This window comes from Atractosteus spatula, chromosome 3 (genome assembly GCF_055471065.1).
Source record: "Atractosteus spatula isolate fAtrSpa1 chromosome 3, fAtrSpa1.hap1, whole genome shotgun sequence".
NCBI classification, from domain to species: domain Eukaryota; kingdom Metazoa; phylum Chordata; class Actinopteri; order Semionotiformes; family Lepisosteidae; genus Atractosteus; species Atractosteus spatula.
Window position 1 is genome coordinate 11,185,513 of NC_142708.1, and position 21,207 is coordinate 11,206,719.

At 36.2% G+C, this 21,207-nt stretch overlaps 1 protein-coding gene across 1 annotated transcript in view; it reads right to left on the bottom strand.

The window, feature by feature from the left end:
• The window catches only part of dcc (DCC netrin 1 receptor), a 369,239-nt gene that overhangs the window by 209,171 nt on the left and 138,861 nt on the right, over positions 1-21,207 (bottom strand). The window contains exon 3 of the mRNA XM_088910726.1: positions 1,310-1,597. Within this exon, the coding sequence (XP_088766852.1) occupies positions 1,310-1,597 (288 nt within the window). The remainder of the gene's footprint in view (positions 1-1,309; positions 1,598-21,207) is intronic.

Here is a 21,207-nt window from a genome sequence, read left to right on the forward strand (position 1 = left end):
AATTGTGAACAAACATGCAACAGTGTGTTAAAAGCTGTAATGTGTACACAGATGACCAGCATGTGCTTGTATATCTAGGAAGCATGATTCATTACTTCTTGAAGTCGTGTGATGAAGGCGTGTGATGAACCAGAATATGCAAAACATGTGTGAACTGGAAAACAGTGCAGTTGCAAGAATTACTAAGACCTAGTATGAACGTTTGGTCATGTAGAAAGGATGAAAAAGAAAAAACTGTCAAATGATGTGTTCCAGAAGTAGAAAGTAGCAGAAGAAGGTCATTCCAAGATTCTCAACTATTAATTCTTGGTGTCCTGTCCCAGTGTAATAATCACAAAGGTCAGTTGCCCAAGGAACACATGGGCCTTCAAGGGGTAAAGTGAATGGCCAAGATCAAGTGAACTTGCAGAAAATGGCAATCCTTGACCATGTTAGGTTGAAATATAACATTGAAACAGTGGCATGAAACAGTCTGATTACATGTCTCTTTATATTTCACGCATGAAAAGTGTTTCGGACAATATAAAAGAAATTCCATCCATCCATCCATCGTCTAACTGCTTTCCAATTCAGGGTCACAAGGGAGATGGAATCTATTCCGATAAGCAATGGGCGCAATGCAGGATACACCCTGGACAGGACAACAGTCCATCACAGGGAACACACAAACCACAACCAATTTTCCCAGAAGCCATTTAACCTGTTAGGAAAGAAACCCAGAGGAAACCCCCAGAAACACAGGGAGAACATACAAAATCCACATAGATAGCAGCCCAGGTCCAGATCTGAAACCAGGGCTCTAGCGTTGCGAGTCAGCAATGCTAACCATTTGTACCACCATGTTGCCCTCTAAAGGAATTTAAAAAATATGAAATGTGCATATTCTTCATGCACCTAAAGTTTTGTAGCTTTCTATTAAGAGAAACCAAGTGATTAATGAGAGTAACATTAATTTGACTGAATATAGTAAAGTGTGTGTTAGCAGAAAATAAACTGCTGAGAATATGTGGTCTTCTACAACAAATCAATTGCCAATATAAATGTTAACATCTAGATTGATTTTTAGCACCTCAAATCTTAAAAAAGTGTGTGAACATGCCTAAGATACATAACTGAAGTGTGCACAGGTGGGTGAGTGTGTAGCTCAGTGTTGCTATTGAGCACTTTGGTTCTTTTTGGACTTAACAGAGCTGTTTGTAACAGTGGCTGGAAAATAAATCACTTTCTCTTGAGAGTTCAGCAATAAACACAAAATAGTGCTTTGCTTTCCCGTGCGCTCTTCTCAAACTGAAATGTCTCTAAGGCTCACCTGGCAGTACTCTGAGCTCTGCGTCGCTACCTGTCCTGGAGCTCCCAGGGTTCTCTGCTAGGCAGCGGTATGTGGCTGAGTCAGGGGGCTGCACCCTGCTGACTTGCAGGGCACCAGATGGCAGCACCAGCACTCGGTTCTCTGGGGCAAAGATGAGTGGCAGGTCCTCACGGTTCTTCTGCCAGCGCACCAGGGGCATTGGTTCCCCCGACACCTCGCATTTCAGCAGGGCCGTGTCGCCGATATACGATGACACAGACTCCGTGGGGACAACCAGACGCAGGGGGCCTAGAAGCATAAGCAGAGAGAGGTTACTTGCAAGGACCAGCTCCTGCACGTCGAAATGGCTCAAAACAATGACCGGGTCCCATGAAGAACGGTTTCCTGCTCACACTCTCCCAGGATACTCCAAGATGAATTTGGATTTCCTTTAGACAATCATCTGCCTTGTTCTGTTTAACTTAACGCTGCTCTTGGACACCGGCTGTATCAGAACACAATCATCACTTGGCTAAGCAAGCAACCATTATGATGAAAATATTAATATATTTATAAACCATAGACATGTTCCATAATCAAAAACATATGTGTAATTTGATGGACAGTTCATTGTTAAACACTGTCTGCTAAAAGAAAACATCTATTTAGCAGGATTTTAATCCTTTTAAAGCTCTTCTTGCCAAACCACCTTGCCAATGGAAAATTAAAATTGCAGGCACTGAGAAAGACACTTAGATGGTTTTACATGTTAATTATTGTTGACATATTTGTGGAGAGTTAAGTAACATGTTTCAATGTACAGTACTTTATGTTGTCACAAGACAGTTGGTCCAGGTGACAGCCCTCACCCCATCTAGATTTTACAGAACATTTTTCCAACATGTCTGCCTCCTGAATATTGATTTAATCACAGAATAATAAATCAGTTCCAAATAATAACGTCCATTCAACTGAAAGTATCGTTAATAATTAGAAATATTTAAGATGTTTATTGTGAGCTTGACCATGATGTCAGTGTTTTTACTTATTTGACCTGCCTTCTGCACTCTCTTTTCCCCACAGTGGTTATGAGTTTTGATCATGCTCTACATGATTACATTTAACTTTGCGATAACTGATTTGACTTGATCAATTTTTTCCTCTGCATGTTTTCCATTTTATAGTACTGATGGGCTCATTGGTAACTGACTCAGTTTTCAGTCTTGTCCTGATTTCCCCTACCCTGCAGCCCAGCACAGTCCCCAAGCAACCTATCCAATTCATACTGTACTGTACATATCTAATTGGTCATATCTGAGATGTGGCCTACTGGGGTATAACATTTAAATGGAGGTTTGATGCCACAAAATGGAATATCAAACTTTCCTTCTTTTTACAGCACCCAGAGATGTTTGTTTTTAACTGCTTCTTGATAATGTCCTCTGAGCTACTGTATACTGTATAGCCCCTTCATCCCATCAGGAAATGCTATTATTATTGTTGGCATTAAAATACAGCTCCATCTACATTGTTCTTGTTATCTTTTTAGCACCAATACAATAATAATAAGAGAAGGTGGTAAGAAAACAGCGCATCTTACAGAGTTCCATGTTGAGAATCACACAGGATCTACATCAGTCAATAAAAGTATAAATAAAAACACTATCAGCCACAGAGCAAGAAAGAAGCATATAAATGTTCTAAAAAGCAATTCTGTTCTGAAGCTCCTGTGGTTTATAGATCTGTGTATTTATATACCTCTTCACTGTTGCAGTAATTTCAGAGAGCCTGAAACAGTGTCACTGTGGTGCTTTTCATAAATGCTGTTTTATCATTTTCTTAACGCATAGAAACATGCGGAGTAAGCATCAGCCTGCATGTTTGCTTGTCTGATACAGTGCATCTGTGTCCTCCAGAGCTTACAGTAAATGAGTTTTCATATGTATTTGCAAGTGCCATTATTTTCATGTACCACATGAAACAATCAAGAATTGTGATTTATACTGAATGATTATACATGATGAACAAATATTTCAATCACAAATTTTATAAGGCCTGATTATGCAGTAAAGGAAATCCTAGGAGACAAGGGCTGGGAGCATTGTCATTGCATAAGAGCTTGTTCTCACCAGACACATCTACTTGAGCTTTACAAAACATGGCTGAGTATCTCAAGCAGTGTCTTTTTTAATTACCATCACTTTACTAAATCTAGCCTGAAAATCTCTTAGTCTGGAAATCTCCAAGTCATTTACATCATACTGTAGTTCAATTTGTTTTTGTATTTTTTCAAACACTTGAGAGCTAGACTAGATCATTTGCAAAGGCATCCCCAATAAAATATTCAGAAAAACAGCAAACAAGTGAAAGACAGCACTGAGTGGAAATAGCTCAGGGGATACTTCCTATAGTCCATATTGAAGTAGAAACATTGCATCTATTCATGGGCATTATTAGCAGCTTTTAACAGTGCAACATAAAGTTAATATTAAAGTGAGATAATAAAATTGTAGTTTGTTAAAAGCATCTCAGTTTTGTATTGTACTGATTAGTATTTCCCATTACCATATCTTAGAGACATTAGACATTAGAGACATCATTTTAATTTAATTCATCTTATTTAATTGTGTTGGTTTTTCAAAATCTAGAGAAGTCTTCTGCTGTCATATTAAATAGAGAGGATCTGCAGCTTGCATCTTTTGTGAAAGCACCTTTTGTGCTCCTGCAACATCCAGAAAAAAGGGAATAACTACAGACTAATGTACTGCAACTTTATTCCAGATGTGTTAACTATACGTATTACTACAGTATATTGGGATTACTAAATATTATATATTACTTACTATATTACTATAACTATATTGGGATTATGTATTTATGAATGAATAGGACGTTTTCCTAATTTCTAATTTCTAATGTTGCAATATTTGTTAATATTGAATGGTATACTTCCGAGGTGCAAAGGAAATATCTAGTCTCAGAATGATTTTAAAGTCACACAGACAATTTCAGAAACTGTATTTAGAGCTCTCACTGCCATCGTGTTGTCAAATGATGCTTGTGGAGAATTCCTTCCTACTAACTCATTGTTAATTGCACCCAGCACCATTAGTTGTGGAAACCTTCTACAGATATATCTGTATATCTGTATATATTCCCTTTAAATATCTGTAGACGACAGGAAACAGATCAAAGATTTTATCAAGAACAAAAAGGCAAAAAAGATGAACAGGAATGAGATGCATTACAAATTAAGGAATAACCATGGAAACATTTACCAATAAACTGATATAAATCGCATTTGGTTACACTAATTGAAAATGTCAATCTATCCTTGCAAATTAGATGAAGACATACAGTACTAAAGGCATTACTGCTGAATAACCGATGGAATTAAATAGCTACATGACGCTGGGTACAACTCCAAGGTGATATTAATATGTTTGCTCTCAATTTACTTTGAATTTTCTTTCTTGAGCCACCTGAGGCCATCATTGGCGCATAATTAGAATTTTTCGCATGCTTTTCTTATCTGTGACAGAAGGCTTGTTGGCCTGTTCCACTATCATCATGATAACTCTTAAATGTATTATGTACCATTCTTGGATTTAAGAAACAGTATTACTGCAATGAGTTCCTCAGGTTGGACTTTAAGTAACTGATAAAACACATTACTATTGCTGTTCTTCTCATTTGAAAGAATGCAGAAGTTGTACCGACCTAACTTTACTGAAGCACACGTGTCAGGTGTTCAAAATCCTATAGGACCTTTGTTCTTGACTGAACAATTAAAGGCTTACCCCCAAAATGATACTCTGTTAGAATGTTTCAGATTTGACAAGGCTGTTTTACTAAAATATACATTGATTAGCAAACGAGAACATTCTGTTACAGTATCACCTGGTCCACAGAAAAAACAATGTGGCTGCTCTGGAATCAGTCCAGAGAAGAACAACCAGACACATTCCAGGGATTAAATGATTGTGCTACATTGAAACAACTAATCCTTTCTAGTTAGGAAAAGAGAAAAATTAAAGGGGACCTGTTGCAATTTTTCAAAATCCTTAAAGGCATTGGCAAAGTCAATCCAGGGGACTTCTTATGAGTGAACAGTGAAACATGAACAAGGTGATACAGGAGGAAACTATCTGGAAATACATTTCAAAGCCAAGAACAAGAGGCATTTCTTTACCCAAAGTACTGCAAGAGCAAGCTACCTAACCAAGTGGTTGAAGCCAATGCCTTCAAAGAAACTTTGACATCATTTAAAAAGGTTGGATGGATTAAAAAGCTACTAAACACCAAACAGACTACATGGGCAGAATGGCCTACTCTGGGTTCTTGTGTTTTTACTAGAGCAGCATCTGGAGGTGAACAAGAACAAGAACTGGGATGGTTCACCCATACACCTCAGGCACCACCTCTGGAACTGAAGCGGAAACTACAATATAAAATAGGCAACAGCATTCAGTAATAGACTAAAATAATAACAATAGGAGAAAAGTGAAATAAACAAAAACAATTAATAATTAAGATTCATTGCAAAAGGTATTCTCAAGTTGCAATCTTAGGCAATATTGTGAAACTGATCAATAATATGAAAAAGAGGCAAATGATGCTAACTGCCAAATCGATAATAAACTGCTTGACTGTAGTAGGAAGTGCTATCACTAATAGCAATGGAAACAAATTGAACCATAAATGTCATATACTGTATGTTATATAAACAATAACAATAGACTATTTCAAGAATGCAGTCATACGTATTACAGAAATAATCTAGTAACAAGGAAATACTGTATAAGGCAATTTTGCAAGGTAAGAAAATATGACACATTTTTAAACATGTAAACATTAAAATTCTGCAAGGCAAGTTGAAGATTTTTAAAGTTGAAGGGTTACAAACAGTGAAATGATAATTTTGTAGTTTGAATGTACAGGCCAACATATCGAGTTGAAAGATATATAAAAAAGTCCACTTTTTTAACTATAACCTTAACTATCTTGGTCAAGTTGGCTTGTACATATGTGACTGTCAGAAATCAAATATTGTTCCCAGAGTAAACTACAACAGTTTCCTGAAACACAACACGTACCGTACACTGTATATCATTATTGAATTTTTGAAAAAATGTCAGAGATTGGTACAAATCACACAAAAATAAAATAAAACAATATTAAGTAACAATATTCCAATTGAAAAGCACCATCAGCAGAGTAGTATTTTCTATACACATTTGTTATGATCACATTTAATATTAAATCGATTGCAATGTTTGCAAATGAGGAAAAAGGGGGTATTTTCATGCTGTTGCCTTCTGTCAGAGTAACGCAACTGGCATGCAAGTAAACCCAATTTCTGAAGTGGAAAAATACACAACAGGGTGGTAACTGCATTTACCACCCATCATGGTAAAACAGATGGCAGGTTTTATGAATAACTCCCTGTACCTTCTCTGAAGAATGTGAAACTGTAGATGATAATGCGCACTGTTGAAACTGGGAAGAATACTAATCAAATACAGTAAAAGGCTATTTTTGCCTTCTAGAAGATTTCTGCCAATCAGAAATCAAACAGAATATTTCTAGTCCAATGCATTATTCATTCTATCACTAGCCCTTAAATACCCTGTGTGTAAATGACATAGACCTGGGATAAAACACCAGACACAATAAAAACGATAATAAATGCTTTTATATCCCTTAAACTAAAGAATAAAAATCAAGTAAAGTTGACATGAAACCCTACTTCAGAATGTGCCATACAGTTTTGGTTTTTAATAATAAAAAATATATACAAATCTTAGGGGAAAACTGCAATCAGACCCTCTCTAGGAACAGGAACAAGACCTATAAAGATATATTGGTATAACTTAATCTTTTCAATCTTTGTAATTGACAGATGAGACTTAGATTTTGAAGTAATAAACAACGTTGACCTTGGATGTTTGTTTAGCAAGAGGAAAGCAAGGATATTAATGGGAAAGCTATTAAAACTACATTCTGCACTGACAATAGATAATACTTGGGTACATAGGAAAGTATTACTACATCACATACTGAATATTAGCAGGCATAAAATGAAAAGGGAAATGATGAGCTCTGAAGACTAAAGGTTTGTTCTCATCATAAAATACTCTTATGCAACAGGGAATACTAGGGGAGAAATGTTAGAATTGTATTTTCAGTGTGCAAATTTAAAACACAAATGTAATAATATTAATGTACTTAAGTTTACTTAAGTTAAAATGCATTATTAGACATTTTCCTAAAATGAACACATTCTACAAAAACAAGAGACCTTCCAGAGACTTAAGTGTCACATTTATTGAATTAAAAAAAAACCATGCATAATAGAGTTTTCAAAAGATTGATCTCAGAAGACAGATCTTCAAGAAATACATCAAACCCTTAATGTGTTTCTCTTCTATTTTTGTTTAAACAACATGTCATATTCGGGGTGTTTGCTTTGCGAGTAATTCCATTTTTGCTTATATAAATAAAAGGGTGGGTTAATAGCATTCACTCAAGATAATCTAAGTCTCTAAATCCAAAATCCAATTATTTAAAACCCTTTTTATTCAGATAGTTTCTCTAATGCAACCATCCAGCTGTAACAATGACTATTTTTTAGCTTAAACAGCATTACACAGTAAAAGGCAGCAATGTGTAAATTCAGTGCCAAGCACAGGGTCCAGCACAGTACATATGAAATGTGTAAATACAGTGAAAAACCAAAATACACATGTCCATGACACTGAAGTTCCAGCAGAAAGCATCATTTATTGGACCAAACAGAAAGTCAGTTGGTACAAGATCTGAAATACAACACTAACAGTTCAAAATCCAGTGCCACAATGTACTGAAATCTATGCCATTTGTGAGCATGCATTGTCATGTTGACAGATAGCCTATATGGCTTCCCAGAGCTGCCTCTATTCCTCAATAGAAGCAATGGACAACTTACACAGTTTGAACTGTTCAACGCTGGAACATTACAGGTTCAAATGGTGGTATACTGTAAGAATGATTCAGAAATCAACAAATACTATTTTAATATAGAGCATTTACTTTATTAAACAACTGCTGTTTATTAAAGCCTACACACTTCCTCCTTTCAGCTGTCAATCTGTCTTCCTGTTGTGTGAACATCCTTATGTTAGACAAGACATCCACTTGGAAATGTTTGGAAATACAGCAAAAACAAATGATACCGACATGCAATGAAAACACCAGTGAAAACAAATAAACAAGATTCAACACATGAATCTAGATGACTATAAATGAAAGTAGATTTAACTAAGGGAAATTTAATATTTGATATTCTATATTTTGTATTTAATACCCAGATGAGTATGGCATGGTGTTACAGTTCCGGCTTCCAGTCACCAGAGGGCACTTTCACGTTCACGGCTTGTTCCACCCACTCTGGGAAGACGTGGGTTAAACAGGTCTTATTAACCCATGACCACGCCTCCCCTTCACTCTATTTAAGTTCACCTGTCTGCGTCTACCTTTGCTCAGTATTGGGTTGAACTTCTTGTGAGACACTTCAGAGCCTTTTGCAATCTTGACGGCTTCCAGTTTTTTTGGACTTCTGGTTTGCCTACCTGACTTTGGTTTTTGGATCTTGATTTTGGTATTGTCTTTTGCATTGCCTTTCAGTTTTTTTTGGACTTTGTATTTTTACCTTTGACTACGGTTCCTGGCTTCCCGATACCCAGCTTCCTTGTTATCTTCTGCATAGGGTCCATCTTTTGGCATTTGCCGATATCCAGCTTAACATATGGTGGCACAATGGTTGGCATTCCTGCCTTGCAAACGTGGAATTCAATTCCCTGTGTACTATCTGCATAGAATTTGCATATGCTTCCTGTATTCACATACAGTAGTTTTCTTCCCTCAGTCCAAAGACATACTAGTAAGCTAAGAAATTAAGGGAAAACTGTCCCTTTTATGAGCATGTCTGTGCTTGCCCTGCTATGAACTGACATGGACTCTATCCTGCCTTGTCCCATTGCTTGTTGGGATAGGCTCTGGCTCCCCCACGTACCTATACTGAATAAAGGGGTTAGAAAATGAATGGATATTACAAACTGTATACAGTATACATCTAATATGTCACATAGAAAAAAGACAGATGAGTAATTGTTTTGTTCTACCATATTAAAGTTAAAATACTGTAGTCTGGCACTGTACACACAGAACCTTGTCCTCTTTTCTAACAGACTTGTTAGTGAAAAGTCTGAAATACGCATGCAAGGACAGAGAACTCAATCAGTTACTTTCTTGCAACCCTATTCTACTTTACTATTCTACTTTAATGACTTTTCAGTAGAGAAATCAATACAGCCACACTGCTGAAACATCCAATGATAAGAGGCTCTCGGGATGTTATGATGCTTTCTTCCATCAGATTGAACCTGTGAGGTTGATGCTCATAGCACATCAAAGAAGCACAAAAATAACCTTTGGAAACTTTTCTAATATATGACACTAGAAACAATTGTCAAGTAGTAAGTATATTAATTGGCCATTGCTAATTGTACTGATATTTCTACATCACTCAACCATGATACTGCAATATAACACTGTTGTATATTTGAAAACTGTACAGTTATATAGTTTTTCTTAATCTTAATCAGTTTTCACTTTACAAAAGTATCTGAAATTCCTTTCACTGTCACTCTGTCACTGTTCATCATTATTTAAACTTGAAAGAACTACAAACAGCTGATGATCGGTTGCTTGTATCCTTACTATTTTGTTGAATATTCAAGAATTGTTTTATGAAATCTGTATTGTAAAGGTTCATTTTTATGTTTCGTGTTGTTAAGATGTTGCAAAGACCATGTCACAGGAGCCTGTCCTGACTCTCGTGACTTGCGTAGTAAAGACCCTCTGCGAATGGTATAATCCGGAAGTGTCTGGAGAAGGACAACAGGGAAGACATGGAGAGGATCTGGACAGGTTGACAGACGGGGGTTGGTGGTGACGGCAGTGATCCCGTGCTCGGGGGGTGTAGCAACCTAGTCCAGAAGGAAGTCCAAAAATCAGGGTGCAGTCCAAGGTCCAGGTACTGGGGAATCCATCCAGACGAAGGGGAAAAGGGATCCAGGAACATAGAAGGTAAAATCATAACGGAGCAAGGCGCTCCGAGCCCTGGACTCAGATGGTCAGGACGCCGTTTGAAGCCTATGCCCTCAAGCTGCGGACATAGGGCGGTTTGATGCTAGGCGGGCCTTCGGGCGTCCGTCTAATTTCCAATAATCTAATATTCAGTATTTTACAGGCATTTGTATCTACACCTTTTCAGTGCATTGGCACACAAATAGAAATAATGACCAATTTATAATTACTAAAAAGACTTTAAGTACTGCAAAAAAAACAGCACTAAAAAACCAGCACATTACAGAAATGTCTACAAGTTAGAGAGATATATTGTACTGTACAGGTCCTTCTACTTACTGATCAGAAATAAAGAGGTTAAGCTGATGCCGAAAAGTGAAAACAATACTTAAAAACATTTCTTTTTACTTTTTGATTTAAAATTTTGCTTCGCTATTCTCAGTAATGTGAGCCTTACAGTGATTAAGTCATATGCAACTACACCCTGAAGAGAAATTGACATGTGCCCTTATGAGACTTTCTTGTCTTACTGTAAATGCATTACGAAGAAATGTGTATGACATGGAGTTGAGACCGATGGCCATTCATCGCCACAGGCTTGAAACAGCTGTCTATTGCCTTAGGAATGTCTTTATAATGTGAGCTGCAATGACACTGCATAAATCCATTATTATTTTCTGCTGAAAAAGTGTTTTTTTTGTTATTAATGTAATGTGAGTGTAAGGACAGTAATTTAAGTTAAAATGGAATGTTTTACTTGTGTAGCTGGGTTTAGTAAAATGCACTCCAAACAAAAAAAATGTTAAAAAAATAGCAGCAATTTCCTTTTATTGTTGTGTTTTTATCCTGTTTTTTTTTTCTGGTCTTATCAAATCTCTGATGCGAAGAAAAGATTGGGTATTGTCAGCACTGTAATGGGAGCACTGTAATCTAGTATGGTCACCAGGGTAACTATTCTGCAGGATCTGCTATCCTTTGGAATAAATGAAAAAATGTTAAACTAAGCTCTTGACTACTTGATCATTAAAGATCACTTGGCATTATTCGCAGGATAATACAGTATGTGTTAACCCTGTTGTTCTGGCTAGATTTCACTCTGGAATTGCACAATCTAACCTGCCAAAAGTTCCCATTTAATTCAACCAGTGAAGATATTTCTAATTTTCCTAGCATGATTTGCTGTGTAATGTGGCTTCTGGCATAGAATTGTTGCTGTATGTCACCCAGTTAGTTGCTGCACTGTAAAGGTGGTTGAAGTAAGTCCCTTCGTATACAGTATGATTTTTGATATTGAAAAAAAGTATGCACTTTGATATTGAAAGTACTAATTTAAGCAGTAAAAAAGTTCCCTCTATTGTCAGTAATATCTTAGAGACAAAAAGTATAATTCTTACACTCCATCCCCACTTCCCATATGTTCCAAAAAGAGAGGCTTAGAGCTCAGTGTACCGTATTCTGTATAGGGTCATTCTGTAAGGTGCAACCCCTGTATCTTTCTCGCTATACAGTATAAGCAACACTACTGTTTGGAGCTAGCTCAGGTTCTACACTACACTACACTAAATTTGAGAGGCTTTACACACAAATAAAACCAATGAAAGCAGCAAGTTTCAAGTCTGGAACAGTGTGGAATTGTGTTTCTTGGAAAAGTGAACCTCCTAAAGAGAAACACTGTACAGACTTCAAATCCCACACTGTAGAATGAGATAAACAAACACAGTAGTTCAGTCAAACCCTAAGTCACCCAGAGGTGAGGCGTGATTGGAATACTGAGCTTTATTGGGGTAACATACTGTACTGTACTTGGCTGAGAATAACAACCTGTCTGGAAGGATGGGGATATCAGAACTCCCCTCTAATGAAGGATGAATCAGAGCAGCTGGGGTTTATTTTGTGGAGGGAAGGTGCAAAATAAACTATTGAGTGAGTAACCATAAAATATCATATTGACTGAATACACAGGTTGGTGGACATGGGCGAGATTGGATTTTGACCTGCTCACTAACTTTTGTTCCAAGCTCCATTTAAAGACTGCACAATTATTTCAAAATTGATAGAAGAATTTTCATGTTCTGTCTGGTACTTTTTCTAAGAGGATAGGTGAATAGCATATGGCTGTAAATTTAATAGGTGTATTAGCAGAGATATTAATCATTAACAATACTGAACATTTTCTGTTGAAAACAATTAAGCTGAGAGGGAACAAAAGAGTTTAGTTCTATAGTTCTTATCTTTTGCCTACAAAATGGAAATACGATAGTCTACCTTTATTGTTGGTAAGAGACATGGTGTTAGAGGGATGTAAAGAACATTATATCATTATTGATTCCCCTTCTGTATATTTTGACATCAGGGTATATGGGGGGATACAGCACAAAACTGAAAAATAAAACTGTAGCTCTTATTTTAAAACAATTTTCTTGTTTAACTATATGTTCTGTCATCGAATTACAAAAATTCTAATTGCCTTTTAATATCGAATTTGAAAAAAAGTCAACCGGGAACTGGAAAAGAAAGCAGTAGGAGGAGAAATGTGAAGAATTTCAAGAAAAAGTAGTTGTACAAAAATATTGAACAGAAGGTACAGTAATATAGTATGTACTGTACCTCCAGGACACACAGCAAAAGAAAACAGATGGCCTTTACCTTTACAATGTAAAGTAAGTTTACCTTATACCACTGTACAATGAAAATACTTCCCTTTTAAAAGTGCTAATAAACAGCAAAATCGGAAACATTAAAACCATCCCTATTGTTTCCAATTCATAGATGACCTAATTTCACTTGAAATTAAACATGTAGTTAAGGCTTAGGGTGTTAATTGTTAATTCAATCAATTTCATCCGGAAACACGGCAATGCAGAACTTGCTCATTATGAAATGCTGAACACTCCATCGTTGTGGCTTTAATACATTTTTCATCACGAAGGTCACAAGGACTTTTTTGAGCACTTTGTTCAAACAACTAAAAACCCTATCAAAAATGCATAATCTGTAGCTACAAACAGTATACTGTACAGTAGATTGTTAAGTATACAGTAAGTACATATTTACATTTTCAAACAAACCGTGAAGGCTTTAAAAATGTACTCTCATAGTTGACTCCCCTAACACCTGTAGTGAAATCCAAAAGTACCAGAATACAGATACTGTATCTGCATGAGCCATTTTAACCCTCATTTTCACGAAAGAGTGGGGGTGTTTTAAAGCCTACCGTTTATATTAACCAATACCTGGGATTTGTTCTTTTCTGTTCATGGCATGACCTTTTGTGACTTTGTTGGTGCTGTATAACCTACCGTAACTGCAAAAATGAATGTATCAAAGAAAATTAGAGGGATGTCAGCACAAGGCGCATTCAAGGTTATACTGAGAGATATACTCTGAAGAATCACAATTTCATGCAACTTTGCATGAAAAGAGAGAAAGTAAAAGGCAAAACATGTTTTCTGTTCTACAAATAGTTATCTTATGCAGCTCTAGAGACCAAAGAGCTACTGTAGGTATTCTGCATTCTACATTGAAAATATATGCTACCACTCTCCTGAGTAAAAATCCAATCTAAGCCAGCACTAAACACTATACTGTATCTCCAATAAGTCTAGGACGTAAATGCATTTTTTTATATATCTGCAAGCCCACTGTCCAAATATTGCTTGGGTTATGCCTATGGGGTGTGGGGATGCAAATCAAGCAAACAGTTTTCAAATCAAATTAGAGAAAAAAAACTGCAAATTAAGCAGCTTTTCGTCAGCTTTCACAGAGCCTGGATGGAGATTAGAAAGCTTGTTAGTCGGGACTGAAAGGAAATTCTCTGCTGTGTCTCCATCCCATAACGGACGCCTTAATTAAATGAAGATTACTTTTAGCCAGCGCGCTGATTTCCTTCATTAGAGCAATAATCTCTGCTCTGTAACCTTTATGAGGCACAGACGGCAAGACAGCTTTCTATTCAGCTGCAGCCTCTGAGGTCTGGATGACAAAAAATGTACAGGTGACAAACATCCGAGCTACTGTAAAGCAAGCACAATCTTTTACTGAAAAAAAATGGAAAGGGAAGATTATAGAAAATAGGTTCTAGCACTATACGTATTCAATGTTTGCCTGTGCTTCACACATGGCTATGTTTTATCATCTAAAGCACAGCTTAGTACAGCCCAGTAGCATCAAGGGAGATGTAAATCCTATGGTTGTAATGATTACCTTTGGGTCGTAAATTCAAGGAGAGTGAGCAACAATCGTCGATGACATTTATCTTGTTCACCATACAATGCAGTACTTGCAAAAAAAGGATGGAAAGGAAAACTGCACATAGCACACGAAGAATGAAGTCTCATTTTCTACCACAGTTAAGGTGGTAAAAAATGTTTTTCTCCTCACAACAGATTTTGTTCTAGTGTACAGAGACTTCTATTTCTTGACACTTGACACTAGGTAACTTGACTTCTAGGTTTTTAGAAGCATACAAGGTAGGCTTAAAAACCCAAACTACCCCAGAGTGTTCATCAGTCCTGGTTACTTATTTTGAATAACAGTAGCTTATCATGAAAAGTCACAAAGTACAAACTCATGTTTGGTCTTGTATCTACCCCTAATCCATTCTGAATTATATTGTGTTTAGTTTGGTTTCTTGTCTTTTTAATCTCTATCAGGATTTTCAGAACATCAGGGAAATGACCTGTGTTCTTACTTACTTTTGCCAATGATAAATGCAATAGTTGATGTAGGGTATTGAATGTTTTATCAGATATAAGAGTTTAAGTTGCCTTTTTAGCTTACACCACAAGTCTACAAAAATGGTACACATTAAATAAGAGCATTTTGCCCATTATTTTTGCTAACAGAGAACCTCATCATTTTTTTCCTTAAAGTAAAAAAAGTAGCACCAGCACCACTGATCACTTCTATGCTGCTATGAAAGTCCTATACTTTAATGTTTATACTATTATACTTTTATATGTTAGATACAGTTCCTATTCTTCTGAATAAATCTAACTGAACTTAATACCCATTTGTGACCTCTGGTTCTGGTCTACATATTACATTTTAACTAATTATTTGCATTGAATTAGTCTTTGTCATTTCCTGTGCAACCAAAACCACATTTTTATAACACATTTTAGCTATTATATTCGCAACAATGTTGCTATTTCATGGAGTGAAGACAAGAAGAGGGCAAAACATTCTCAGGAAGAGCAACAGTCAATTTGCAGTGTTTATGAAACATGACTTCTACTTCCCTTGTACAAAAGCTGTAAAACTGTAATGGGCTTTATCTAACCACTGTTCGGTACAGTACCTTGTGAATTGAGGGCTCTCCAAAGGTGAGATACAAAACCATAAGCTACAGTGCTGCCAGTTTGTATCCATTTTGTGCTTATGTTCTGTGATACGATGCCCACTGGTGAGCTAAACTGACAAAAACATATTCCTTTTACACGAGGCAGTAAGCAGATGTAAGTCAAGGCACTCAAAGGTAAGAAACCAGTGGTTCTGAGACATACAGTACAGTATACTGTACAATAATAAATATCCCATCTCACATTTCTTTTGTCATCTGTGGATTGGCTGCTAAAAAATCTAGATTCTAAAAAGAGTATATACAGTGAGATGATTTGTAGTTTGTGTAAAATGGAGCAGCTCTTTGTAACATTGAAGTATTTCCTAATATTCCTTCCTTTCAGCCACTGCAAGAAAAAAATGTATTTAAAATAGATAGTAAATCACCTTATTTTCTCTTATGCCATCATCGTACAACCCCAAATCCACATTACAAATGTTAATCTGAAAAAAAACAACCTAACCAGGACTTTATAAAACAACAGGTAACATGAAAAAACAAATACAGTCATACAGACAAGGCATACTGTAATTGTTATGATATTTACAACTTGCTTAAACTGGAGATTTGTGTAAACACGAAATGTACTGCATGTCATGTTTCTGATATATTTGACATATTGCCTCAAATGATTAATGTGAGGATGGATTTAGGGTAGTACTGTACGTCTTGTGTATGTCTCTGATCGTAATATTTCATGAATATCTCAGTGACTTTGTCGTAACTTACTCCTTTTCAGTTTGATTTTCACATTCTTGGTGATACTGGCAAAATGCAAAATCTGCCAGAGAAACTGCTGTCCTGGAAATGTATCACAAGAAAAGGAGAGATTTTTTTAAGAGTTTATAACTGGGGAAAAACAATGATTGAAATTTCAAGTGCAAACACGTTCATGTTAATATCAATTGTTACCGTATAAAAATTGGTTGGTGGCTGCTCATAATTACAACAACGCTATGTCGTTCCCAGCCATTCCGATTCCTAAGGCATTAAGAAAGTGGGTATCCAGAGAATGCCAGTCAAAACAGGGTTACACACAACAGTGCCTGGGATGTTCTGGTCTATACACTAAAACGTCTTCGCACCTGCTTGCCTTGTCATTTAGCATATGAAATGTTTCCATCCTCCCGTAACACAGAAGTCAATTAATTAATCAGTCCGCCTATCATCTGCAAAATAATTGCCCCTGATGAGAAGTCGGTGTCACTCACAACGTTGCACTTTGTTGCTCATTAGCTCACGAAACCATTCATAGGGCTCCTATGAACCAGCTGTTCAAAAAACGCTTGTTTTTCCTTAAAGAGTGGCTTAATTGAAGGAAAGCCTGTGACTATCCCCAGATACAAAAGAAAGAAATGGCTGGGGAAGGGAGCACCAAAAAATTGGCTCCTGAAAATGTCTGTTTAGTCACATTTTAGCTTACAATGCAAATATGAAATCTGAATAAATATTTATAATTTGCAAAAAACAGAAAAGGCATAAAACAGTACTCCATAAATCCATATAATACTGAAATATATACAGTATGCTGTCAAAGACCCATCCCATCACTGCTCCATCACTCTAAACAATAAAGCTGTGACACACAAACATCATGGTCGTTTATCTGTTATAGTATACAGTACATCAATATTTGGCGCACTTTGGAAACAAATTTAGTTTTTAATCCTGTTAAAACGTTCGAGCAAATGAGTAAACTAAAAAAAAATATTCAGCTATACTTATCATTGCATCATGGCTGCTTTCAGAGTTGGTTTAGCAGTTGTAATTTACACAGAAGCGGTTACATTAAACATGCTGTTTACTCTGCAGAGAGAAAAAGACAACAAAATACGGGTCTGACACCGAAAAAAGAGCAGTCTTGCACTGATTCAAGTATTCAATCAAACAAAATATACTGAAATATGTTTCCTATTTGAAGTAAAATAAACACACACAGGATGATGGCCTTCAACACTGCAGCAGTGACAGACTAATACAACAAATCACAGATTTATTGGAGCTTGTTAGATTCTAGTGTTTAATCATACAGAAATAATAAGCTAATAATCCTGGCTTCAGATGAGTATAATGTTAAACAGGAGATAGAGGAAAGGAACATTTAAAGTTGCAGTCTGAAAACGCAGTGGATCAAAGAAAGAAGCACTGACTTGGCAGAGAAAAGCTTAATTAAAAAGCAACCATCTAGAATAGAATCCACATAAGTGGAATTAAAAAATCCAGCAGAATTGTCTAAAAATCTCTTTACACTTACAATTAAATTATTTCTAAATTAAGGCAAGAGTTAGGCTTGACAAGCCCAACTCGAACACAAAGGATACAATCATTTTGAGAGCCAGTCCTTGATTTTTGTGTGCCTTTGATAAGAAACGGTTGGGGCACTTTAAAACTGCTGCTAACTGAAAGGAAAGAGGGATGATATAAACTAAAAAAATGAACCTGGTGTACTAAGATTCACATTGTAACCCTTTTTAAACTTTCTCAAAGATGTGTCGTTAGGGTTAGAAAATAATGGACACAGCATTGGAAATTTTGATTTTCAATAAAAACCTCATAAATATACAAGCCCACCTCTTCAATGTCTGATTATAATATATTCACACAAGGAATGTCTGAGAATCTCACAGGAAATGCAAAAACAAACATTCTACACCTCTTTTAGTGTGCTTCGGTTCGAGACATTACTATTGAGTTGGGCACTATCTTGAGGCACCCCGACATACATTTACACATATTTACTTAGTAAAATACAAACCAGTCAAACAATGTACGTTAGTATTAACCATAATTTTATAGAAAGAAAAATAAATCATTATGAGGCAAGCATTTCCTTATTACCTATATTTTTCTAAAAGGAGAACAAATCAAGTCATTATGAGACAAAAATCCTTTTTGATGATTCTCGTGACACTGACATCTACAATTGTGAACAAAGTCATGTCAAGCATTAACATTTGTACAATTACCAATGGATAATCAAGCTTTCCATTTTTCTAAGAAAATGCAAATCAATCTGCAGTCCAGGAGTTTAAGAAATCTTCAGGGATCTGTCAGGATTAGAGTCCATCAATTAAGTGCTGCCTGTCTAAAAGGTTTTTTATAATTGCATGGCATTACCATTAACAACACAGATATTTGAGAAATAACATGGAAATGATTTTATCTTCATTAGCATAATATCCACATACAACCACATACAGTACCCCACACATTAATATCCAATATTAATGTGTGGGGTACGACAAAAACCAAACTTGACCATGTCTTAGGATTAGACAAACTCTTCAAAAAACGTGTTTTTTTTTTAAAAAAAAAAGATTCTAAAAAAAAATATCACCAACTATATTACTAATAGTAATGTGAAGAAGACAGAGAGTCGAAATAAAGATCTTCTTCAAATTGATTGTCATATTATGCTAAAGGTAACTGAAGATAGACTTAAATAATTTTAAAATGTGTCATTTACAATGGCGGGGACTCGCATCTCTTGAATTGCTTATATATATTTTTTTTAAATATGGGTCAGAATTTTTTTTTAAGGTATCAATCCATTTTTTTAATGTTCTGACTCACAGATGAAAGAGTAAAGTTGGCTGTCACACTCCACTCCAAAAAATACATAAAATATTTAATTTGAGTCACGAGCTCAAAAGAAATTTTAACTAACTATGCTGAAGCTCTCAATAGCTGAACTTCAGAGACTTAATGAACATATTTATTTCATTCTTTATTTTACCAGATAAGCCAATTGAGTACAAAGACTTATTTGCAAGATAGTACCCATTTACACAGTAGGGGATTCGTTGAGTTTGAGCAATTTACATTGCTCAAGGGTACAATAGCAGCTTCCCACCCCTACTGTACTATTCCATACTATTGTCCAAAAACAGCCGCAATTGGAACATATTGCTCCTTTGTAAGACAATAAGAATACATTGCATTTTTCAGAAAAAACAAAACAAAATCTTATTACTGAAAATGCAGTAGACAACCAATGAATCATTGGCAGTAACAAAGGTAATCTTTGATTACACAAAGTGGTGACTAAAGTGAAATAGACATGGTGCATTGGAAATGCCTCGGATCTAGCAAAAATAATATTGTTTAATAAATTCATATGGCTGGGGTGAATACACACTTACAGTACCAGCATTAAGGTGGAGCTGTAGATCGTAAGAAAATAAAGCCAGCATTTAGTGAAACATTAAAAGTGCTGTTTTGGTATGAAATTTGAACTATTAAAAGCTATTTTTTTAAAGCTTTCAAGCAAAAGTCAGTTCTATTTCCACAAAATACTACAGTAAGGCAATTATTTGCAGTACAATCCATGTGTTGATGACAGAACAAAAAGGCAGTCCAACGATCATCTTGGATTGCGTAGAATCCCCCTTCTCCCATAATGCCATTCGTGAATAGAAAGAGCTGTTCAAAGTTTAGACTTAACTGGTGAAAAGGCCTTGAACAGCAGCAAGTTTGGGAAAGAGGCCGAATAACACCATGCAATTAATGACCTGCTGTGGGCGGGAAAATTATAACAACAACGTATGAGGTGCAAATCAAAAGCAGGTTTAGTCTCTCATTAAAGACAGTATGCCAAGTTTTCATTCAGTCTGTATAGCTTCTGCCAAGACACAGACAGGTGGTGTGTGTGAACAATATGGCTGTTGTAAGGCCATCTTGGCATATTCAGGAAAGTGTGTTTGATGTTAATGTTGTACCAATGATGTGATGCAGCAAGATAACAGTCTTGAACTAATTGACCTTTCATCCATGCTACTGACATTACAAGAATACGTAACAAAATTTCCTCATTCAGACATTTATGAAAGAAATGTATGACGTTTGGAGTTGACTGGCTCCTGCCTTGCGCCCATTGATTGCTGGGATAGCTCTTGCCCTCAACCCTGAATTGGACCACCTGAAGTGGTTAAAAAAATGGATGGATGAATAATGCTCTAGAGTTTATCAAGATAATGAAAACATTAGTAAGGACAAATACAGATTTGCTGAAAGCTGCTCTTGTGATTATTAAGTGAATACCTAGTGTGATCAGGAGATGGGCTACCATGTCACATTCAGTGGGCTAACAGATAACAGGCAACAAACAATGGAGAGCCAAAACCGGAACTGAAGATTGTAACCTGGAGCTAACCAGAGAACTGTCCTGGTATTGTAAAGAAATACTATAAAACTACGAACAAGCTTCATGTTTTCCCCTTAATTTCCTTTTTGCAGTTTCTGGTTCATTATGACAAAAACCTTCTTTAAAAACATGTGGAGCGTGATAGCTACCTTTGCTATTCTTCTTTCTGACTGCCTTTTTCTCCTACTGCTATGAGTACTCAGAAGATTTAGGCATTCAGCTCTTCTTAAAATCTCTCTTGTGGAGATCCTGTCAAAAATCATTACTGCCAGAAATATGTTTCCTTTCTAAACCATGTACCACGGA